Consider the following 26510-nt stretch of genomic DNA (forward strand, 5'->3'; position numbering starts at 1 on the left):
TTTTCATACAAAACGTTTTAAAACGATTTCATGACCTTTATATAACCCGACATTTTAATGTTATTAAAACGTTTTTACCTAAACCAAAACCCAAAATATAACTTATTTAAAACGTTTTAAAAACGTTTTTGTGTTTGCTGGGTAGGCCTACTGTGTGAAATTGTGAGCACTGGTATAGGACTAATTGGGCTTTTAAGCCGGATGGCTTAGGAAGCCTGGCCACTAGCCATGCTTCAAGAAACTGACCCTATGTGTTTTAGATAAGTGTAAAATTGAGTTGAGACTTCCTCACTTCACAGCATCAGGGAGTTTCTTGTCACTCTACCACTTCAAAATGGTAAACTCTCTCATGCTGAGTTCCACAGGGTACAAAATTGGGTCACATTTATTGGCATGATTAATGGTGCAGCTGCAGTTTTCAATAATTTATGTTGATGTCCTCGCTCCTGCAAGGACATTTTGCCCCTTACAAAATTGTCAACAATTAACGATTTCAGTCAGCAAACAATATCTCACTCCAACCAAGCAATTCTGAAAAGCTAACAGTCCTGTAAGAATGCTGGTAGCTGGCAAGAACCCGTAAATTATGCTCATACAAGCCCATAAAATGCTTGATATTTTGTAAGGGACGCTTGTATGCTTATGGATCAGACTCCTGGATGACAGCTTGTAGGAAGTCTGTGTCGTCATCTCCTTCCATCAAATCTAAACTTGGTTCCACAATTTCCAACCAATAGCTGATTCTTTTACCCCTTGTCCAGCTGTAACTATTGTCAAATACCATTATATCTGAAAACAAAACAAAAAACAAAAATAAGTTTGACACAAAATTGATGATTTTTTTCCTTTAATTTTCAATTATGTATTTTAAACCTAATTAAAAGGGCATTTTATAATCCACAGCCTCATCCCCCCACTTTTTCAAAAAAGATTTTCATATCTCTGGCAAAAATATCATGAACTTATGTTCTCTAAACTGATTCATCAGGATCGTTCAGAAAAGTCATTGATAAGCGAAAGTTCTCAAAACAGATCTGTCCAAAACACATAAATTGGGTACTAACTAGAAATATTTTGATTCCTATCAGGAATCTCGTTCACTCATTTCTACATGTTATCGGCAATTTTTGTGACTGATCTTGATATCACATGGGTTGCTTGCTTGATGATATGATCATAGATCTGATTAAGTTTGTATGCCCCTCATCCTTATTCATGGTGGCCTCTTTGAGCCAGTGGGTTGTTTTGTTTGCCTCTTGGTCGATGACTTTGGCCTCCTCCCATCCAATTATGTGATTATATGTTGCTGTGTGTTCTGCTCAGTCTGCTATGGCTGATTTGTATGTTTCTGAAGTTGATGCTTTTCTCTGCACTCTGAGGAAAGTTTTCTCGCCAGCTTTTTCAGATTCAGTCTTGTGTTCTATAATCTGGTTAACAATAAGCGGCCTGTTTCCCTATTGAAAGTTTTTGGGCAGCTCTTGCAACAAATTTTGCAGACTGCTTCAGCTGTCTGGAGTGGGTCTCGTTTGTCCTTAGGGTGTACGAGAGCTTTGCGGATGGTGGAATGTTTTTTAGGGATATTGAAAAACCATGCTTTTTTAGGTGGGAGAGGCCAAAGTCATCGACCAAGAGGCAAACAAAACAACCCGCTGGCTCAAAGAGGCCATATGGATAAGGAGTAAGGGTAACACCACTATAAACAAGGGTGTACAAACTCAATCAGATCTACCATCAGATGATCAATCAGCAAGCAACCCATGTTGATGTCATCAAGATCAGTCACAAAGATTGCCGATAACATATACAAACACTACCACTCACCAAACCAGAGTGATAGGAATAATCTTAAACATCTTCAAGTCTTGAATGTTTCACAATTTTTAAATTCCTTCCTTTTTCTGCCTCCTGCTTTTACCGGGAAGGGGGGTGGGGGGGGGTGTTGTGCATGGGTGTATGGAATTGAAATGTGTGTGTGTCACTGATGTCATTCAAGTGGAAATGGTGGGTACATCAAGATAATTAGCTGTCATAGTCCCGGGTCGTAGTGCACATTAGAATATGACCATTGCTAGGTCAACTGGATCACGCTTTCTTTGTTACGAACTCAAAATTATCACAACACAAAACATATGGCATATCAAAATTCGGAACAGGTGTATGAGCCCAGTCTTGGAGCAGTAACCAATGGTTACTAATGTGCACTACGACAGCGAATAGTAGCATCTTACATTTTCCAGGTCTTTCTAGCTCCATTTCCCCATCTTCAGGTACCATATGACTGTTATATCGTTTGATCTCCAAAATGGAAGTCCTTTTCCCAGCAGCATCAATATAGTTTATACCAAAACTGATATCGTGGCCATTGCTCTTAAACAGGTATCTGTGAAGCAAATTCAGATTAATATCAGCAAACACAAAGAGAGAGAGAGACTTGTCAAGGGATCGGATAGCAAGATTTGCACAGTATTTGCACTGCTCCATGGGGGAATTGGCGAATAAAACCAGGGATCCCTGGCTTTAATCAAAAACTCTTAAAATTTGACTGTTATTAAAGCACTTATTTAGAATCCCCTCCAGAGAAGAAAATGACCACCCTTATGTCAATGTCACCCATTTTGACTTCAGTTAGGGTTCAGTCTGGTCTGGTCTGTCCAAGGAACATGTTTTTATTATAGCATATTCAACCCATCATGGGACGTTCTTTTCCAACAAATCCAGGCTGCCGGTTAATCATCTGCCAGTCATACATGATATGCATGATCGCCCGGTAGCCTGAATTTGATTTTGTGTGAAAAATGTCCAACGATGGGTTGAATCTGCTATAGTTCATTCAGTTGGTTTAGTGCAGCAAGGTCCTATCTGCAAATAAGACATTCATTTTTGAGGTACATGTAACAGCAATTCTTTAATTTTGTGCAGATATGACCTTGTGGCTCTGGACAATCAAGACCCCTGCATACACAAATCTATGGCAAAAAATGGGCCTTATACAAATGGCCACATTTTTCATTTTTGTTCAAAATCACTGCAGATAAGACCTTGTGGCCAAAATGTTTCCATTATCATTTTGGTACCAAAATTTCAATTTCACCAAAAAAATGCAGATAGGACCTTGTGGTTCTAAACCCCTAAATGACGTACTTATAGTACTAATATGCTAAGTCTTGAATTGCTCCCTACCTCAGCAGACTTCCCCTCTGTGATACATCAAAAGCAACTTCATGTACAGCACCACGGGAGATATCTTTAGTTATATACTTGGTGTCATCTTCAAAGCGGTCTACATTTTTATAATAACTCTTTGGAACTTCTCCACCTGGTTTTATCTGAAAACAAAATAAGCAATAAAAGTCTTGCAATGAAAGCCTGACATGTGATGCAGTTTATGCTTTGCCTGAGATGATATGGGTTCTAAAGCAATGAAATCATCAGTGCTTAAGTAAATGGGAAAGAGACTACCAGCAAGTCCAACAGGAAAACCAGTGGTGCAGAGGTTCTTGCAATCAAACATACATTTAGACGAAAGCTTCAGATGTGAGTAGAAAATTGGTTTTGTCAATTTGTACTCATCATTTTTGTACACACCTACATAATTATGCATCTATTAAATAAGCAAATGCTGCCCCCAAAAAAAAAAAAAAAAAACCCCACACAACCAAACAAATTAATTGTGGGATAGGCTTTTATGACAGGGGAATGGCAAGATCGCCATTTGAAACTTTCAAGTTTTGGTCAGGAGCAGGAGTACATGTAGCTCACTATACCTAAGAATGAGACATGTAGATCACCCCTTGCCTACTGGTGGCTCTGAAAAGAGCTGTTCACTGAAGACTGCCCTTTGTCGACAGAGCACAAGCAGACCTCACCTATCTGCTAATTTAAAAGTTTTGGTGGCTCTAAAAAATCCACAAACAAATTTTGTGAAAAATAATAATTATAATTAAAGACCCTGTTTAAAAAAAATACAGAAAAAACAAATCTATATTACTTATTTACCAAGTAACTGATTCCAAATGCCTTTGATTCAAAGGAATCCTGGCTTACTCACCCATTATCCTCTGGGGGTGACATACTCACCATACTTGGACATTTTGGATCTCCATCAGGGTCAGTCTTAGTCCCTCCCCAATGAACAGGTAAAACATCAGCATCAATGTGCTCTAATACCACTTCTTTCCAGTTACCTGAAATTGAGATCAGAGGAGGGTAAGAGGAGCCAACTGCTCGAGTCAAAAGGTAATTAATAATGCAAAACACCTACATTTACACATTTTGTACCATGCTAGTTAATTATCACTGCCACAACTCTAAGGTATTAGGATTTAGTGTTAGGATTAGGATTAAGGATTAGTATTTATATGGTTCCAATTTAGGGTTAGGATTGGTATTTATAGGGTTATAATTTAGGGTTAGGATTAGTACTTATATGGTTAGGATTTAGGGTTAGGATTAGTATTATAGTATTTAGAGTTAGGATTATAGTATTTATAGGATTTAGAGTTAGGGTTAGTATTTATTGGGTTAGGGTTAGAATTATTTAAGATTAGGATAAGTATTTATAGGATTAGGACTTAGGGTTGAGGTGGGGGCAGTAAAGTTGATCCCAATTCAACCGTTGCATTACATTAATAAAAAAATCTAATTTAAAGGGAGAGCCTAGCCATAGATTACCAAAACTTGAAATATTATCCCCCAGTAGCCCCCAGTTCAGGAACCTATGCAGCAGTGTTGATACACCAATAACCCTGATAGAAGCTCTTTAACTTACCACCAAGGACCTTGATTTTCTCCTTTGTGTGCTCTTTCAAAAACGGTTTGCAGAGAGAAAATGCAACAGGGAAAATGGCTGGTGCTTTAATGATAAATATTCTTTTACCCGTCTCTGGATAATGCAGTTCTCCTGTAGACAGTATCTGCAAGTAAGATACGGATAATTAATTGAATGACTAAATGAAGTTCATTTTAATTCAGACCCTTAGTCAACTGTCTTGGTTATCTCCAAAGTAAGCATTTGCACGAAAGTGATTATCTATCATATACTTAGCAGTTCTATTGATCAAAAAGCAGTGTTGTTATGTGCTGTATTAGTTTTATTTAGTTCGATGAGGCAATGATGGTTAGTAACCTCTATTCTATAATTAAAGTTTCCAGCATGTTTACCAAGATTATAGCATTTAACACAGTCAACATTTAACACAATCAACACTCACTGTATCCTAGTTAACTTTTAAATGTCCTGTATCAATAGCCCTCTTCAATCGCATATTTATCTATATCATCATGGATTGAAAATATAAAACCTAATATTCTTGAAACGAACTACAAGCTATTGATAGGCCTATTAATGTATGTTTCATGTAATTCACGGCTAACATTCCTCCGTCATGGACGGGTCACTCTCCTGGTTCATCAATCTGATTTAATGTACGTAACATGGTGGAGCAGAATTTGCACTGATCTTTTAGGGCCCATATGCTAAATGGATGGAGAAAGATGAACTAAATGCATCTACTCATATTATTACCTCTGTTACGACATCTATAAATGGTTTCCATAAATGACGAAGTCCAATGCCTTCAGCATCAAAGATCACAGTAGTACCCCAGTCTATACGCGGGCATGCCTATAGATACATACATAATACGAAATACATTGTTAATTCCAGCACCTACAATGTCGTATGCCGATCGTATTATTATCATGATTACTGGCGGAGCTTCACGCTACTGGGATATACAACAAGACGTAAGACGGATAGAGATATACATGTACCTCAATTGCACAGAGCTAGGAATGAATATCTATAAGAAGCTTAGGCTATATTTGAATGCTAACCATGTGTTCAGGATTTCCAAACAATATTTTGTTGAGAGGAGAAGAATTTGTATTTTAATCTTACCAACCTGTTTACATCTGGTCTCGTTGTTTCTTACCAATTTGGTGATTTGCATATATAAGAAGGTCAATATATCTCTGGTTTTACAAGAATACAATAGTCCTGAAAATTGAGAATCACAAAAATTAAAGGTAGATCGGATTTGTCTGCATTGTATTTTACCTCACATTGAGGTCTGTACCAAAATGTCACTTTTCCGTTCATAACATCTAAACGGAAAATATTTTAGGATTATGAGGAAAAAAATGAGCATTCTTGTGATGCCAAAATCTAAATTTTGATAGGAAAAAGTTGGGGGGGGGGGATGATCACAGTGTCATCGACCCTATATCTTCACACTCTAAATTACAAGGATTGAAAAATAAATCCTTAAGACTGTAGTTAGGGACCAATCAATTTTAGATTTAAAATTAATCTTATAGATTTGAATTTTAAATCTTAAAGATTTAATTTTAAATCTTAAAGATTTAATTTTAAATCTAACACTTGATTGGTCCCTAACTACAGTCCCTTGGGATTTATTTTAAATCCTTGAAATTTAGAGTGATGGCAGGAATCGCCATGGTAGGTTAAATCCACAGCCACGATTAGCCATTTGGTTCAAACCTTTAAAGCTCTTTAGAATTAATAATTAGCCGAGGGACATAACTAAGGCTACTCACAATAGCTGGGTAATTGATCTTGGTTGTGCGTGAATAAGCTTGTATACCCCATTGAAGTCAATGGTCATCGACTTTTATACTGCCTACAGTGAGTGCAGCTGTACTACACGCTGTAGTCAATACAGGGTATTACACTATTTACAGCATACTGCAGTTACTGTCCGTTTTCCTATACACAATACACAGTGCTCTTTCCCATTGACGCGTGACCTTTACAAATAGCCCTACGTTAACAGTATGGGGATATGACTATTGTCTGTCCAATTAACTTAGACACCCAGTTTTTGTTACTTATTTGAAAAAATATACACTTTCAAAGAAAGTCATGAAAGAAAAGTGTTAACATTCGCTGAGACCTAACGGGATTTTTGTGTTTCCAATGCATTGAGTGAAAGTTTACCAGAAATTCTATTGAAATTGGAAGGTTTTTCTCAACACTTTAAAAATAATCTGGTAGAAGTTGGGTACCATTATTTTGGAAGGTCTCATTATACAGATTTGTAGGTATGGTGATTTTGGATAGTGAATGGATGAGCAGTAAATTAATTATACTCCTCACCAAAAACATTTGATAAAAATGAAAAATATAATTCAGGTCATAAAATGCAGACAGTGTTTCTAATTGGCATATATTTATTCTTAGTGTATTAACTCAGTGATCCCAGCTGTCCCTCAACCAATTACAACAATTCGGCGCGGTATTTGAATCTTCTTCTGTGCATGCTTTTGGCTTGGCACAATTCTAAGAAAATACAAATTGTATGCCATATGAATGTTCTGATGTTATTGGTGAGGAGTATAATTCACAATACACTCCAGACGCATAGTAACTTGCCCTATCATTTGTTATAATGCCCCAACTGTGACATCTTTTGAGTTATAGAGGTTGTGCATGAAATTATTGATTGGCTCCAAACAAAGGATTTGAACCGGTGTCCTTCACCGTAATCATGGCACAGTGTAGTCCATTCAATCAAATATGGTCATCAACCTATTTGATCGTATAGTGTATTTGTTATGCATGTGACGACCTCTCGCGGTAGATTGCAAACATGCTTTTGTTGAATGCATTTGTGAATTAGTAAAAGGAACAACGAAAAAAGGGTGGAATCACTGATCAATATGCATGATTACAATGTTCAAACACCCCTTACTGTAAATAGATTATCCCATCAAAAGTTTCAAGTCATTAGGAATATTCGGCTGGACCCAGATATCTTGCTGTAAATTGGTCAAAATTGAATAAAAGTAGACAAGGAAGAATATTTTTTATCGCTTTACCAATAATTTCTGTTAGGTCTAACCGTGTTTAGCCACTTTTCTTTCATGACTTTTTGCCAAAGTGAAAACTTTTCGAAATATATCCTAAAAACCGGGTGTCTAAGTTATTTGGACAGACAATAGTTAACGTCGCTGTGTGAAAAATAACCGGCCAATATTAAAAGTACTCTTCTAAAGTTCTAGAAAATATAGTTTTTAACATGTCCTAAATTTTAGCTAATTTAGATGTTTGGAAATATTCGTACTTTGGTGTTTTAGTTAATGTTATAGGTAATAGTACATTGCCTAGTTAACGTCGCTGTGTGAAAAATAACCGGCCAATATTAAAAGTACTCTTCTAAAATTCTAGACAATATAGTTTTGTAACATGTCCTAAATTTTTAGCTAATTTAGGTGTTTGGAGAGGGTCGTACTTTTGTGTTTTAGGAAGGACATGTAAACGACAGATAACACCAAAAATATGAAGAAATTATTTCCAAACCGTGTTAAGTCAAAAATCATTATGTTGCTCATTTTCAAGAATGCTGGTTTACAAAAAGCACGTCATTGTCTGATTTCGTGAACAAAGCCACACATAACATTGTTTCCTTTCGTTTCCTTTATAATCGGTTACCCAACTGAAGCTATGAATACCAGCTTTATTGCGATATCGCACATGAAAACAGTCACTTGTGCACAACCAGAGAAGATCCGATTTAATCAGTTGAGCTGTTTCAATGAGTGTTATCTTGGTTTAATAGCTTTTAATGGGGTTAAGTCCTGCAAAGGTCGAGATGAATTCTACTGTAGACATGACTGCATCATGGGACCAACGCAATATAAAATGGGCAGATTTTGAGTTCAAAGCGCACGGCCAATTTTCAAAGCGCATTCTAGCGACTATCATATCTGTTCAACACGTATTTTCGAGTGTATGAGACCACATCTGGTTTCTTGAGAAAAATTCATTTGCGGGAGAAATTCATCAATTTCTAACCCAGTATTCGAAGATTTTCGTCTGATATCAAAATCGTGCATAGCAATTCACGTGTATCGATCCCGTGTATTCATTTTAGTGTCCCTGCTCCACTAAATAATTATTAGCCAGGCGGTGTCGGTGTATACTGTCGATCAGATCACTCATCTTTAAGCTATAGGCCTTCAAAATATTATCATTGGTTAAACAGTGTGCAGTATTGGAGCCGGTGAGGGTATATCGTAACGAACGTTATCCGTTAACCAATAAAATTAATGGGCCAAGTCCGTTTCAAAAGTTCCATTTTGGCTCGCATTTGCCCCATTAAATTGGTTTGGGGAGCTATACTGACCAGAGCTATACTGACCAAAGTCAGTATTTGTAACCTTTTCAATGTTGCTTTTCCTGAGGCAACTTAAAAAATCTGCATTCTTTTAATGCCGTCGGAATTGGTATTATTTGCACCCCCCCCCCTTGAACAGCTGTATACGTCTCTGAAGTCTATGATCCTAATAAGTTGTTTAGGCTTATACTTTGTTCAGTATAAACACATAATAAAGTGGAACATGACCCCACCCTGATCAAAGTCATGTTCCATCTTTCTTTAAATGATGCAACTCACAGAAACATCGTGACCCACCATACACTAGTCATACCTTTTGGGTCAATAGTACCAGCCGGGAGAATCCATATGGGCCCTTGTTCTTTGTCATAACCATCTAGAACACCACCAGCCCAATATTTTTCACAAACCTGTATTAAGAGTATAATTATACAATAGACATATTTACCAAAAGAACATATTCTTGTTTACACCTTGATATTGTTGTATCCCAATACTATCACGACTTCAGCTGTGTATAACTTACCTAAAAATGGTTCTTTTAATTTTATAAAAAATAAATTAAGAGCGTGAGCCTAAATGATTATGAACTTGACGCACCGACACGCTCAAATTTATTCTGATACAGAAGCAAAAAATAAATAGGCTATATAAAATAAAATAGACCATACCTCTGGAGCTTTGTAATCATCAACTAGTGTGTCTATCTTGGTTTTTGCTCGCCACTCAATGTCCTAAATTAATATACAAAATTACACAAAAATCAAATTACGCTTATTAAAATTTATGTTTTTGTATTTCACTCCATTTATTAAGAAACGCAAGTATAACCCGTATGCCAGCCATATACTTATGCTGTAGATTCATCCGATATGGCTTTCCGTACACAGCAAAAACAGTTTTTGGGGTTAAGACATGGTCTCAGATTTGAAGCAGGTTTCACTGCCAAAGTGTGTAAAAATTCACTCCAGAGTGAAAATAGCTATGTTTAATTTCTAAGGTGTCTTTTCTAGGGTAAAGTTGTTTGTAGAACATGATTTCTTTGTCAAAACGCGTGCATCGTACATCGTTTTGCTACAAAATGTTGATTTGTGGCCGATTTTGCCCGAAAAATGCACGTTTTGGGTGACAACAATTTTCACATGCCAACTTTGTATACTCATAGAGTCTACAATATACATAGATATGGCCCTTTAAAATGTTAACATATCAGCTGAGGGTACTATTTGATGGATTCAGGTATTTGTTTTGTGATTGACTTAATCATTTGCGTGCCAGAATCATTCAAATACGACATGCCTCGTGACAATTGACATGCCAAAATAAGCTGTTTTCGGCAAAAAAAATTATTTGAAAAATCATAACTCTTGATAGGAAGGTGCTACAGTGATGGTTGACCTACCAGTCTATGCAGTATTGAATGGGCTTCCATTTGATACCTAACTTTGTTCATTTTAACTAAGGGAAAAACTTGCAAAATGTAAAAATGTTTCCCCTACCCCTTAAAATTTTGATGTGTGTAAAAATTCCCGCCATTTATAAAAATCGGGATTACAAGAAAACTACAAGAGCTATAGGCTTGAAAAACTAATCAGTTATGCACAGTATAAGTTCCTACTTGGGTATAACATTAATATCTTTCCATTCCTTCTCAATTTTCTTTTCTAATTTTTTTAACAATTTGTGACATCTGTAAATTACGTAAAATTTGGCATTTCGAAAAATCGCAAAAAAAAAAATATGAGGGCGACATGTTTAAAAAACTAATCAGTTATTCCCATGATACAGTACTACAGGGATATAGTACCAAACTTGTGCTAAAATGCATATTTTTTGAGTTCTAATTTTTTTATCAAATTTACTCGCCACCCCATTTTTGAGCAAAATCGGGAACAATTAGTACCTGTAATATTGCGCAATCATGTGACCTATATTCAATGTGTGTGCACCAATCAGATGTCAGACTTGCACTACAACATGATGTGAGCCTTGCAGAGCCTTTATAAGTGTGCCAATAGAGTTCAGATATGTTGTGATGATGTTGTCACTTATGGATCTCATATTTTTAGCTCCGTCAAAAGCATATGCCTCTACTGTAATGCTCATATCAGGAAAACAATGACAGATTGTGCATTTCTGACTTCAGAAATGAATTCTGCACAAAATTTCAGTCTAGAAAACATATTTAAAACAATATTTTTTGAAACTTTATATTTTGCCATTTTTGGCAGTCAAACCTGCTTCAAATCTGAAACCGTGTCTTAAACACTTTTCTTAACACAATTTTGCCCATCACTTTGTAAACACGTTTAGAAGCTAAATATCATAATGTCAAATTTCTGAACATTGGTCAGTTATGGTGTTCAATATTTTTAACATCTGACATCCATTGATAGGCCTATTCTAAACGTAGCGTTTCTAAAAACATTCTTGCCATCACTTTCCACTGTTTTTGCAGTGTAACAATCTTCCAAAAAGTATAATTATCCAAACAATTTTGAACTTGGGACATGTTTCTTCCAAACCAGGAAACATGTCAAAATATTACTTTTTTGGATTTTTTTTTTTAGTTTATTAACTAATGTAAATAACCTTAGCTTTAAAATGGCACTAGATAACGTATAATTTTGAAAATATGATACGACTTATCAAGAGCTCTTTGGATCTTGGGCGTCGGTGAAATGCAATTTTTCTGAGAAATTAAGCAGTTAATTAATTGGACAGTACAGAATATGGATTAGCAAAAAACAAAAGGCAATAATTAATTAAATAATTAACATTTGTACTTGAAATAAGTAGGCCTACAGCCGATATCAGACCGGGTCCATTGAGGCTTTTACCTCAAAATAAGGTTCGCCGACATGCTGCGGGTTTCGTAAGAACAGATCACATGATGGATCCCTGATTGAAGCATCATCTCACTATCGCTATAGTCCCTTCCTATAATTGGCACTTTCCTGTCGTTGATGGGATGTAGGGCCTACATCGATATCACGTATTATAAAACAACAAAAGCAAGGTCAAGAAGGGTATCACGTGATTTTAAAATAACGAAAGTGAGGTCAAGAAGGGCATGATATCAAAGCACACCCCATCAACGGTAGGAAAGTACCGTAAAATGGGGTAACTTCGGTCAGCGGGGTAACTTTGGTCGGTCAAATATATTTTTTTAAATGGTCATATTTTCATACAGCAATATTGTTTTTAGTCATATTTGGTGTCAAATTGTTAAGAAATATATTTGGAAGAAATAATAGTCGCTCATGTCCAATATCCTCGAAATTTACGAAAAAATCAGGATTTTTGACCAAAAATGAGCATTTTTTACATTTTTTCAGAAAAATAAAAATCGATATTTATGAGCATGGACGTGTGCTTGATTAATTTTTCAAGGGGTCAAATGTCACAAAAAATACCAACTTGTCCATATACAGCGAAGATCAATTATTTTGATTTTTTTTTCTTCATGGGATGTAATACTCTGACCAAAGTTGCCCCAAATGCGGGGTAACTTTGGTCAGGCTATTCTTAACCCCTAGGACACCCTTACAAAATTATTTAAAAATCTTTTTCAACTTCAAGGTGTAGAAGGGAACCCTAATGTCATAAAAAAAGATATAATTAGAAATAGAACTGGTTTTGTTTGGAAGTAGTGGTTTAAAAACTCTGAAAAGTGCTCAAAGTTACCCCATTTTACGGTACCAGTTATAGGAATGGTCAATAGGCCTACCACTGATATTTAGGCATGTTGCATTCTTACCTGACGAAACATATATTCACTCTTTTGTAAATCAAACTCCCGAGCTGAAATAAAATAAGGATAATATTAACAAGAAAATAAACAATATGTATTCGGTTTCGATGACTATGATTACTTCAAACAATTTAATATATATAAATATAATTATAAATATAACGAAAAAATATAATTATAAATATAATTCTAATTAAATATCCGGGTTCGGATAAAATTAACTGCTGCCACTTGTACGTTTTTACGAACAAATTATATATACGATACTCTTTCGGGTTCAATAAGCGATATCGGCATTCAATTTAGAATGCACTGTGGGCCAGTTTTGACAAAAACTTTGGTACATCTGAACTATACCCTATCGAAAAAAATTAATTTTGTGCTTACAAAATAGTGATTGCAATTATTTATACTGAAATAAAAAAAACACCTCTAATTGAGATTATACACTATTTTTTAGTTTTCTTTTAATGTTAGTAAAACATCTTTACACTCTCCACGCACGCGGCGCGGGTGTCGACTGCAGACGACAAGCCTTACACATTTTCTTTAAAAATTCAAAGTATTTCAGAATTGCACATTTTCATGACCATATATGGAATCAGTGTGAAAAATGCATAAAAATGAGTACAAACAAGCACAGTATTGGTCCGATGGGTCTTGAGATATTTTGAGAAATACCTAAAATCTATAACAAGATTTTGTATTTAATATTTATTTTAAAAAGAGAAAACAATTTTCCTGGTTGGGTTTAGCTTGACCAAAATTGGACAAAACCGTTCCTCAATGCATAAGGAATAGGCCTATGAAACAGGCCTACCGGTATCCCTTATTTATACCTTATTTATTTATCATTTAGGCCTACCTCGTAAGAATCTCAGAAGACAGTAGTCGTCATGTTTTGTTTCCAAGACATCTTGAAGGTTTTCCTTAAACTTGGTCATTATAAGAATGAAAAAAAACCACAAATGTATTGGATAATGACTAAAAAGCAAACGAAACATTGTGTCGACAAGTACAAAAAGGTGTTAGGCCAAATAAAAAGATAAACATGTTTCACGTCCCTCCCCGCTTCCTTTTTTGAGGTTTCCTCAAATATATTTTATTTTTTGAAATTCAGTTACAACTTTTCAAAAAATATGTCTAGGAAGTTGAGATGCCTTCTATAGCCTTGTTAAGATACAAGAAACATTTTAGGAAGGTTCTGTGATCATTAGAGAGGGTGTAACTCTCAGAACAACAAATAAAGAAGGGCCTCCTCCTTTTTGCAGGCATTATTGTAGGTTCCCTATGTACGCTAAAACAGCTCTAAGTATGGGTATTTACACCAATTTTGCGATTAAAAAATAGAAAATAAAAAGCCCCCTCTTCCTCCTTTTTTTTTCGAAAACCCGGACGTGAAACATGTTTTATTTTTTACTTGACCTTATATAAAGATTAACCGCCTTTCGCAAACACAAAACGTTTCTAAAACGTTGTGTTTTAGTTTTGGTAAAAACGTTTTAATAACATTAATTGTCGGGTTATATAAAAAGGTAATGAAAGCGTTCACGTTCATGTTTGAGGTCCAAATTCTAACAAGTGATGGTGTTTAGGCATGGGCACACCGGACCCGTGCCCCTCTCTTTATTTTTACGTTCATGTTTGAGGCCCAAATTCTAACTTCAACGTGATGATGGCCCTGATAGCCAAAATCTCATCTCTCATGAGGTCTCGTCGTCAACATTACAACGATTTCGACACATTAACATATTTTATAAGTCTACTGTTGTTTTCTCAATTTGTTGAAGCGGTTATATGTTGTTTATGTTGTTATTGTTATAGCTAAATACTAATTGTTGTCCTTAATTGATGTTGTTGTTGTTGTTGTTGATGTTGTTTTTCAGCTACATAGGGGTGCACGATCCAAGAGCATGTCAGACTTCTCATTTTCGGAACGTCATATTTTGATAACGTTAGAAATTATATAGCTCATACACATCGCCGACACGGCCGACAAGAATTACTGTATATAGCATGTATAAATGTCACCTACCTTAGTTAATTTCTCCTGTTGTTTTGCACTTAAATTCCCTACTCGTCCACTCATATTGTAACAGCAGGCCTATTAATTCACGAATTAATTATACATTTTGTACACACCTCAAGCGTTTTGATATACATACATCGTAAACAACAAGCATCTCGATAGAATAACGATGCAAATAATAGTGCATGTATGTGCTTCACAGATTTTTTTATCGAGACACTGTGTAAAGGTAAAGGTCGAGTCCAAAGCAGTGCTTTATGAGATAAAACAGTAACTAAAATAATCTAATCGCTAAGCAAATGCTGATTAATTGAAGTCCTGTTTCTATCTCCTCGAATATCTATACTGCATTATACCTGTATGAAGGGTGGGCAATGGCATGCAGGTTGGTGCACCGAGCACAAAAAGTCCCGGCAAAAAGTAGGTACAGATAGCCGATGAAAGAAATTAGGTGTATGTTCACCCCTATATTCTAAACAAAGGCAAATATATCAAAATTAAAACCAACAGCCAATACCTGTACCCTTAAGCTCTGATTTTACACCTCATTTCTTGAAATCGGTTGACCTAAACCCTAAGGAAGGAAAGCACGGCTATAATAGTTCTCAGAACGCTTTGTGTATACAAATCAATAGGGCATCCAATGGAGCAATCTTCCTTGCATCTTCCTTGGTATTTTGAATAATCGTGTCTTCATTTCTTGACCGATTTCAACAAATAATTTAAAGTTTATTCCACTAAGAGGCCAGTAGTTCTAATTACGACACACCTGTCTTTGTTTAGGATATACAGGGGGTGAAAATAACTAGTACCTTAATTTTGTCCGTTCTGTATCGTTCAATAAAACCTCATCTACCTAAGATGACGTCGCCATTAATGAGTGTCTACTTAAAATGACTTCATCAATACGTGTTGCTGTCTACTAAAGATGACATCACCAATGAGTACTATCTACTGATGAGTATACTTTCTACTAAGCATGACTTTATTAATACGTGTTGCTATCTACCTAAGATGACGTCACCAAATATGAGTATACTTTCTACTTAGCATGACTTCACCTAAGATGATGTCACCAATGAGTAGGCCTATACTACTTATAGCATGACTTTTTTAGCTGCGGTGCGGGTAGCAGCTCTATAAGTCACCATGTCTCTCCGTCTGTTAGTCTGTTCGTCCGTCCGTCCGTTAGTCTGTTAGTAACAAACGCTAAAAAATGCTGTTACGTCTACATTGTTTGTCGCATGGCTATGATACTTGGTGAGGGGGAGGGCCTATACCGGCCCCATACTGGAAAAGAGTTTCGTCCCGAAATTTGGGAAAATGAGGGGAAATTGAGGGAAGTTAAGGGAAATTGAAGAGAATTAAGGGAAATTGGGATTTTTTTTGAAGAGAATTAAGGAAATTGAATTTTTTTTTTTTTTTTTTTTTTTTTGAAATTTTTTTTTTTTTTTTTTTTCCCGAAATTTTTTTTTTTTCCCGACTTTTTTTTTTTATTTTTTTTTTTGAAATTTTTTTTTCCGACATTTTTTTTTTTCCAAAATTTTTTTTTTTTAATTTTTTTTTTTTCCGATAATTTTTTTCCCGACTTTTTTTTTTTTATTATTTTTTTTTTGAAATTTTTTTAAAGACACCAACACTGCAAAATTGAATTCCTTGTCCCGCAGCGACCGCTACGGATCCGACGGTACTTGTTTCATTAATACGTGTTACTATCTACCTAAGATGACGTCACCAATGAGTATACTAAGTAGCATTACTTCATCAATATGTATTGCTATCTATACCTATAAGACGACGTCACCGCGTTAAAGGCCCATTCAGAGTCAGTTTTGCACATGGGAGGATCGTAAAAATCATCAAAATTCAGGTTATGGCACCTTTGTTATGTCATAGATGTACTAACATACCGGCCTGCTATTAAACTGAAAGACAATAGAAGACATTTTACACGAATATGTAATTTCTATACGTAATTAGCTATATGTATTTGAATGGGCTTCAACGCAGGATATGTGCTTTTAACTATCAGCCTACTGGGTTTTTTTTGTGTGTTTTTTTTTTCATTTTTTGCCAAATTTTTCATTCTAATGAATGCCTAATGATCTAAAAAACACCTAATGACAATTTGAATGACTTATCATTCACTTTTAGGCGCTTTATAAACAATTTTGATTAAAAAAAAATACTTACCGTGCGCTGGGATCCCTGAATGGGCCTTTTCATTTATAGTTTTAAAAAAATCACGTTGAGGACAACTACCCACACTTATACATTCGGTCCAAGATTCCGTCCACAACATTAAGTAACCTTAAAGGGCATTTCGTGATCCACAGCCTCATCCCCCCACTTTTCTCAAAACAAGTTGAGATTTTTATATCACTGGAAACCTCTGGCTACATAATGTTTATGTACAAAATATTTCTTGCAGATTAATTCGTTTTGCAAAGATATCGTGAAATTTGAATTTCGTTCTGGTGCACCAGAAAGAAATTACAACGCATTGTCTATGGAGCAGTGTAATACACATAATCATGCATAACTCGCAAACGCAAAATCGGAATCAACTAAAAAATTTTCGTGGATATGTACTGAAAAATTTCTTAAAGCTTCTTTTAGTTTTACATTGAATTAATCTGTAGGCTTAATTATTGCTGAAGTAAGCATCACGAAATTTTTATATCCCTAAATCTAACCTTAACCCTAATTCAAACCCTATAAACTCTAACCCTACCCTACTGAAGCCAACCCGTAGAATTCGTGAGTAATGCTTATGGACAAGATTGCCTCATCAAAATGAAACAAGATCTATCGTATCTAATGTTTAGATTTATGTAAAATGATCCAATATTGCAATTTGAAGACAATGTTCTTCAATATCCAAACCGAGATGGGTAGGCCGCAAACATTATTTTTATCCAGGCTGTATTATCATGATTATAATACAATCAGAGACGAAAGTGTATGATGCACTATGTTTCATCTTACATAATTTTTATATTACCTGATGACAAAGGAGGCATTGATACCCAGCAAACACAAAACGTTTTCGACATTATTCGCAAAAGGTTATAAAAGGTTGTCAGAAAACGTTTAAATGTCGGGTTATATAAAGGGTATATTAAGAGTATAAAACGTTTTCATAACCTTAAAAACATTTTTGATAATCTACTGCTCAGCAAACAAAAATGTTTTACAGAAAACGTTTAAATGTTGGGTTATATAAAGGGTATAAAAACGTTTTAATAACATTCCAAAAACATTCTTGAAAACTTGATACAAAACATTCTAAACAGAATGTTATTTTGGGGTTGAAAAAATATTTTGCGAAAATGTTTGACCAAAATATTTTCAATAACGTTTTAAAAACGTTTTCATGACCTTTATATAACCCGACATTTAAATGTTATTAAAAGGTTTGGAGAAAAACATTTTAAGAACATTTCTGTGTTTGCTGGGTTCAAATATTTTAACATAATATTATTTAAGTATTGACACAATATTTGGCAAAAATGTTTGCAAACAAATTTAACAATAACATTTTTGAAAACATTTAAAAATATTGTTGTAGTGTGTTTTCATACAAAACGTTTTAAAACGTTATCATGACCTTTATATAACCCGACATTTTAATGTTATTAAAACGTTTTACCTAAACCAAAAGCCAAAATATAACTTATTTAAAACATTTTTAAAACGTTTTTGTGTTTGCTGGGTAGGTTGGCTGATTATTTTAATATCTCGATTTTAACAAGAGATGCTAATTATCGTTGAATGTTAATGATTTGCTATAATTGTTGACCAGGCCTACATTGTATATAGCAACTGCATACATTAATTTGCTCTGACTGGTGGAGGATACTAGCTATTGGTCCAAAATTATGCACTTTTCCCTGCGCATGCGTATATTTATATGCTAGAAAGTAGCACGCACAGAAAACAAATTGGTAGCAGTGTTTATAAATGTGAAATCCTCTTGCGAATGTGACACCTTAGATTTTATATATTGAAAAAATTATTCAGAGATATCGTCTTAATTTGGTATTTTATGCTCAAGAATTAAATCACTTTTGCTGGCGTACTTAAAAATATCTAAATTCACAGCTGTAGTCGTCTTTGCAATATGAAAATACTAGAAACACCAATGTAAACATTAGCGATCAGCTGTTTCCAGCGTGATTATTTTCATGGTGCCTGGATCACAGAGATGTAAATAAGCATTTCATTTGAAAGTGAGTTTCCACTGTTTCCAGCAGCCTTACATAAATCTTTTGCAGCTGAGGGTAATGACCCTAAACGCGAGCTCGTAACGTTATAATTTTAGAAGAAGCCACATCAGTTTTTACTTACTTTTTGTGCGTTTCATTCTGAACTCTGCTCTCGACAGTTTCTCACAGGGTACAGCAACCTGGTACAAAAGTGGTAGTAAAATTTCACAAAGAAACGTGAAATTTGAGACACTACAGATTGTGTGACGCTTCATACTCTCAAACTGCGTGTAGCAATATATACTTTCATTGAACCAAACGCGTTTCTTTGTTAATGCATGGAAATAAGTAGTTATTTCCATGGTTAATGCAAGTACGTAACATTTGACTGCATCTCTTGAAATCATGGCGGCATCATCAGCAGAGGAGAGTCTTTTGCCTGACATATTGACAGCAAGTTCATATACCATCTTGACAGCTGCTGTTTTATGCATTATTTTCTACGATCTCTATTGCAGAGGTTCCGATCAGCTCAACGGCAAAAAGGTAAGGATATCATGTTAAGGCAAAGCTATACTTTTGAATTAATTACATGTGAACATGTCTATTTATTCATATGAAAACATGCCAAACAACAATAAACATACATTAACAAAACAACATTTGAATATGAAGGTTAAGGTACCAAAGAGGTCGTGTGGTTACGCGCCAATTACATTAATACGCATTTTAACGTAGAGTACTAGTATACAACGTTGTGATTTATTGCACATGAAATAGCACTGATGAACAGTGGCGTACCGTGGCCGCCCCAACCCCGGGGGGCTGAAGAAGAAACAATTTTGCCGCCCCTTCCTTAACAGCCCGAAAAGGTTGACCTAATTTTTTTCACGGTCGTTTGAAAAAGTGAAGAGCAAAAAAAAAAAAAAAATGCTTTTTCAATTTTTTGCGCCCTTTTTCTTTGCTAATTCGTTTTGCCGCCCCCATCGTTTTTGCCGCCCCTGTTTTTTGCCGCCCTTCTTCTTCCGCCGCCCCTTCGTTTTTGCCGCCCCCCTACTTTCACCCGGGGCTGGCGCCCCAAACCCCCCAAAAAAAATACGCGCATGGATGAACATCACCGCCGGTATAAATTCTTTACATAATTATAGAAAAGAACAGTTTAATCATATTAGACCTATCTATGGTTTAATCCACCCAAATTCTGTGTTAACTTACATCTTACATCAGTACAATTGATTCTTGGGTATTATTATCATTGTTTTAGTCCTGATTTAACATGTTTACCATGTTAAGTTACCATGGTTACCAATTTGATAACGTTTTTCTTTAAAGTCTTTATATATATATATATTTCTTATAATCTTATTGCTCTTGATGGTAGCTTTAAAATTGTTAAGTAATGAGATCGTAAGGCGCCATATAAAAGCGTTTTCATATTATCTCAAACATGTTTGTAAAAGAGTTAAAACATGTTTTAAAAGAGTTTTTTTTAAAGAGATTTTTGAAAGAGTTTAAACAGAATTTTAAACGAGTTTTTTAAAAGAGTTTTAAAACAGGCGAAAACAGCTAAAAAGCAAACAAAGCGATGCTTTGATGTGTTAGTTACTTCTTTTCTCGGATATTGCGTCATGCCTACACCTTCTTTCTCATTTTTTCGGATATTGCATCATGCCCACAGCTGCCGCATCTAATTATAATTGATGGTGATGATGATGATGTTTAATTAGGCTAATCCATTTAAAGTCCACACCCCTGGAAGATACTAGAATATCGTGCACATGAAATTCAAATGGAATTTTAATAAAACATATTAACCAATTCTATTTAAAACCATCCTCCTCTGTGGGTCTATAAATTTCAATAGAGCTACCTATATCATTTAGGCCTATTTTAGACAATCTTCCACAGTGGTATAATGTGTATAATGGAATATCTCATTAGCATAGTAATTATAACACATATCTCCGCTTCTAGTATAGTAAGGCAGATGGTATCGGTGATGTTATAATATAATATGCCTATGTATTTTGTTGATCCTTTGATAATATTAAACGGCGATGAACAAATGTTACTATTAAGGGAGCGCTCAATATTTATGCCAGGGGAGTGTGGGACATTTGACAACTTCGACCAAAAAACAATTGCGTTCTCCCCTTGTGTCCGCTCAAAATTTTCGGACCCCAATGTTTTCCCCTACTCCATTGCAAACTTAAAGCCTTAATATAAGATTTCGGTCAACTTTTACTTTGCTTATAAATGACGAGAAAGTTTCTGGTCCAGCCAAACTAATGAGGTAAACTGAAAGAAAATTCACTCACTATCTATCTTAGCCACTTAACTGTAGGATTATATGGGGGATTTAAGGTCATAGGTCAAAAAATCAAGTTTGAAAAACAAATTGACCAAACTCATTTTAAAAGATTCTACATTAGGCCCCTGTGGCTTTAACATTCCCCACTCAAGATCCCAAAAAATGTAGAATCCTCCCTTAAACCACCCCACCCGCGTAAATATTGAACGGTCCCTAAACAATCAATTTCACGCGACAGATGTTCTTAGTAGTGATAAAATAATTTGTTCAACAACACATAACAAGCTAAAGCCACTACATAAGTTTGTTTTGAATATTAAGGGGATTTGATAGTTACTTGGCTGAAAGATACATGTAGATGTCATATAAATAGCATTATGTATTCTAATGAAACAAAGACTGACCTTACACTTTTTTTCATCATCAATGGTGTACGGAACAACAACTTTGAACGTCCATCGTGCGTTATTCCGTGCGTTTATATCAAGATGCCAATCGCAATCTCTTGATGTCCGTTCATATTACGCCGCGATTGCTTTGTAAACGTGACCTTTGCTTTGTCTTGGCCTTTTCTTTTGTGCAAATCATATATCATTTAATTACATGTAAGTTTTTTAGACAAAATATCATAAAGGACATTAAAGGATATGCATGCCACTTATTTTGAAAAATATCCGGTTTGTACCTTTAAACTAGTATTTTTGTATTTAAACCGATAAGCATAGACCTGAAAATCGAAAGTATAAGCATTGCATTGGTAAGTCGATCGCCTACGGGTGCAAACCGAAGCACGTATTTCTGTTCAAGGTCACCAACTTGTATAAGATTGCATTTACAAAGTGCAAAATACCTTTATAATTTGTTTCGTTTACGAAAGTTCAGTAACACACATCATACATGCAGGGTCTGTTATTGAAATCAGGGGCCAGCCAATACGTATGTTCACGTGCAGGCCTACTTTCCAAATATCATGATAATTAGGCGTATGCCGCGGTGTTCTTTATATTATCATGTGGGGATCATAATATTATGTGCGGCAGATTTTGGAGAGCGTTTACGCAATTGGGGAGCGTAAACGCTCCTCAGCTAAATTTCTGACACGTATTTTAATAGTTAACTTTACAACTTCAAGTACACAACAACATAACAATAAGTCATCATAGTCATAATAAAACAAAAAAAAACCAAAAAAACAAAGATGATAATAATAAAATAATAATATTAATAGGCCCTAATAGTATTTTTTTTCACACAATGTTTTGATAAATCGACGCCAAAATCGACAGCCAAAACCAGTTCAAAAAGGTTAATGCAAGCAGTAGGCGGGAAGCCAAATATGACGCACGCAATCATGCAAAGTGAGACGCTCATTTGAGATATGACACTGGCATATACCATTGAAAACTGAGAAGTTGAGATATGGCAGGAAGTTGTTAATTTCTCACTCTTTTCTGCAACAAAATATCCATTTAGGCCTCGGAGATAAGACCTATTCATGATTCAAACTTAAAAACAAATCCCATGCATTCGCATTCGTAGAAAACAATGTTTTTTCTCATTCAACATGAATCATAGGCCTAAGATGTGTCACGTAGGCCCCCTATAGTAATGGTCCGTGTCATAATCATGAAGGGCGGGCGAGAACATGATGAAAGGTGAATAAACTGAAAATGCTGTACTTTGCATCCGCTGTATCATAGTTCATGTCAACTATTTTCCTTTCTAATTTAGGCCTACGTTGTCAGAATAAACACTTTTCTTTAAAACCCTTCCTGCATGTGTTATGGAAGTCTAGAGTGATACCCATTATAGGAAATGATGCCGATATATTTGTAAATATGGGTCATCATGATGCATGGTAGAAATACATCAAATTAAGACTGCCCATGCACGTTATGTTAAAGTACTTTATGTTAAAGATTGCGAAATACACTTAAGGTGTCCCTTTGTCAGCTAGACAATGTAGGCCACCTGCAGGTCAGCTGCCCTTTAAATACGTAATCCACTCTCTTTTTTGGAGATTAACTTGTAGTTAATCTTATACTTTTAATCATGAATAGAATAATGACCTCATGAGTTTATGACAGATTAGTTCACATTGAGTGAGTCACAATTACGCGTTTAATGAAACGGACATTAATTTGTATATAGATTTATCGGATGAACACCCGGCTCATAAGGGTGTTCCACAGGGCTCGGTGTGCGGCCCACAGGCTTAATTTTAGCATAGGCCTATATACGACCGACATCGTTGCGGTCCATGGTCTAGCTATATCGCATGGTTTACGTAAACTGTCTATAGTATCGTGTTTAGCGTCGGGAAGATAAAAATGTTGAAAGCATGGGATGTCCTGTGTGCAATAAGTTAAATGCTGAAAACTTGAAGTTTCACCTGTGTTATCGTTTTTGTAATACACCTCTGCTGTCTGTTGCCATTGGAGCCAGCATTGTTTTTGTATCATATTTTGATATTTGGCCATCAGTGCATCAAAAGCTTTGATAATGATGAAATCACTGTTAAAACGTTCTTGAAGTACATGCATACAGCAAATTAAATTTTACTTTCCCTCTTTTATAATTTCAGGTCCAAAGAAATCGACTATCATCCTCGGCATCTAACTTCTTCGATGTTGTTGGCGATTTGGATGGATCATCCTTGTTGGAACTGAATACCACCTATATATCGGATAACCTCGAATTAAAGACCGATGATCATTGGTTAGAAGATGGAAGCATATTCAACGACAGCCAATCAGAAACGTCAAACATCCCGCCTTCTCTGCGCCCTGTTGTGGTCATGTTTTCTTGGCTCATGGCGCAACCACGTCATGTCAATAAATACGTTGACATCTATACGTCAAGAGGGTACGATGTCTTGGTTATAAAACCCAAACCGATTCACCTCATGTGGCCCGCAAATGCCCGTCTGTTAGCACGCGAAGTTTTAGATTACCTTTGCACAGACACTCGTCCAATAGTCATCCATGCCTTTTCCGTCAGTGCCCACGTGTATGCAGAGATGCTTCAAATCATGAATGAAGAACCAACCATTTACAAACCAATCAAAGATCGTGTCTTAGGTCAGGTGTTCGACAGCTGCGCACTCTCAGAAGATGGACTTGATGGGATCTACGACGCCGCTACCGCAAATTCCTTCACATCTTTTTTCTTGAAGCGTCTTATCGAAACGTACTTTTGGTTTACTCGCAAATACACTCTCGACACGATCTTGAAAATCAACCAACTGCTGACGAAAAATCCAGTCAAATCTCCCGCGTTAGTAGTGTTCTCTAAAGATGATCCAATTGGAACGGCCAAAGACAACGAAGCGTTAGTGGCTCATTGGCGGGACACGTTGGGTAAAGATGTGCACGTTACGTGCTGGAAAAGTTCGTCTCATGTAGCTCACCTGCAAAAGCATCACGATGAATATGTTCAGGCGATCCAGAGCTTCTTAAGCAGCGTCAAAAACAAGAATAAGTAAAGTCAAGACTTTTAATTTCATTCAATCTTGTTGTCCATGCGTACTTGTATACCACGCAGAAATAAGAAGATTTGAGCCCGGGGATTTGAGTTGATTTGAAAATTGGGAGTTCCTGAATTCTTGGATGAATATTGTTTAAAGATATCTACCGATTTTTCGGACCTTATACTATACTCCGTGCGGCCAATATTCCAAAAATTACGGTACAGTGAAAACGAAAACGATAATTCGCGAAGGGACATCACAATTTGGTATAGTCTGTCTATTCTTAACCGTATTTTGTCGTTGTGAACTATATTTGTAAATTACTTGACTTTCAGCGAACTAATGTAAATTGTTTTCTGGATATTCTATTCACCGCATATTGACGAAGAACATCCATCTGTACCGTCCGTAATCACACTCCTATTCGTATTATTACTAGGGCGGCGTCGGAATTAATTAAGGCACCCACCGTTGGTCACTATGAACGATTTCAATTGATATTCGGCATTATGCATATTACGAAGAATGCAGAATACAAACTTGTTTGTGCTTAGCTCTTCTAAGCACTGTTTAAGATGCGGTCATTTTGCGGAAATTTCCGGCAGCATTATTCTGTATATAGAATTTTTATATACACCAATCCGAGAAGCGTTTACTGTATTTGGCCCTCTATTGACGGCAACACAGATGTACCAGAGCGGGAGATTTAATTCGTAATTCAATACTCATGATTGTGTATTGAATATCACTGTTGTGTACAATTCCCGGGTACAATTCTGTATACACAATAAATAATGGATGGAACCCCCGACCTCGGGACACCGCAGTTTTACATCGGGGACACCGCAGTAATGGCGAAGTCGGATAGGTGTATAGGCTACATATCAAGTAAAAATGTTTTATAAAGTGCATAGGCCTATATAGTGCTTGCACGGAAGATCATTAGTTAAAATTATCATCCAGGTACACTCCAGAAGACATACAAATCCATGGTGTGCATGTGTACAAAAGAATGAGTTCGATCGATACCAGTTAATTAAAACAATGACACTTGAAATTTGTATAGCATAATTACCCCTCCATTTAGTCTCATACGCAGTGCCAGCCAATTTGGGTCCACTCCTTCGGAACCAAACTGGCTACAGAGGCGACTCGTGTACGGAGATCAATTCTTGGAGGCCGTGGGACTTGGGCTAAATTCTCAGCAAGAGTCCGACGTCGCATTGTAACTAGTAATGTCGTTTAAAAGCATATTTGTATCACCCACCTAGCCTAACCTGTGTACATATGAATGGGTCAGATATTAATGAATTTTTGAGAAACAAACGGGATATAATGATGTATATACCGCATGTCGTAATACCAATACTTGTGAATAATATATTATATAGTGACTTTTATTTTGCATCTTCAATGTGCAGTCCATATGACAAACGAAGGCTAATCGTTATGATATTCAGCTTTCTGAACAACTCAATAACATGTCACAAAGCAGGTCATAGGATTACCGTGTCCTGTTGTATTTGTTCTTTGTATGGAGTTTGTCTTGGTGATGTTGTTTAATTTAACTCCACCGTTCATACATTCCCTCATTTCAAATTA

The 26510-nt window shown here is 35.9% G+C and overlaps 2 protein-coding genes across 2 annotated transcripts; one reads left to right on the plus strand and one right to left on the minus strand.

The window, feature by feature from the left end:
• Positions 1–365: 365 nt before the first annotated feature.
• On the minus strand, positions 366–13868 carry LOC140155409 (SEC14-like protein 2). The gene is made up of 11 exons (XM_072178252.1): positions 13757–13868; positions 12898–12941; positions 9809–9871; positions 9451–9547; positions 5904–5998; positions 5525–5623; positions 4769–4913; positions 4078–4184; positions 3181–3326; positions 2229–2380; positions 366–789 (listed from the first exon to the last, which is right to left on the minus strand). The coding sequence occupies exons 1-11, from the start codon at positions 13833–13835 to the stop codon at positions 641–643; spliced, it is 1176 nt and encodes a 391-aa protein (XP_072034353.1). The 5' UTR covers positions 13836–13868; the 3' UTR covers positions 366–640.
• A 5260-nt stretch (positions 13869–19128) lies between these two features.
• Positions 19129–26412, plus strand: LOC140155412 (transmembrane protein 53-A-like). The gene is made up of 2 exons (XM_072178254.1): positions 19129–19674; positions 24024–26412. The coding sequence occupies exons 1-2, from the start codon at positions 19534–19536 to the stop codon at positions 24921–24923; spliced, it is 1041 nt and encodes a 346-aa protein (XP_072034355.1). The 5' UTR covers positions 19129–19533; the 3' UTR covers positions 24924–26412.
• Positions 26413–26510: the final 98 nt, after the last annotated feature.

This window comes from Amphiura filiformis, chromosome 6, assembly GCF_039555335.1.
Source record: "Amphiura filiformis chromosome 6, Afil_fr2py, whole genome shotgun sequence".
Lineage (NCBI taxonomy): Eukaryota > Metazoa > Echinodermata > Ophiuroidea > Amphilepidida > Amphiuridae > Amphiura > Amphiura filiformis.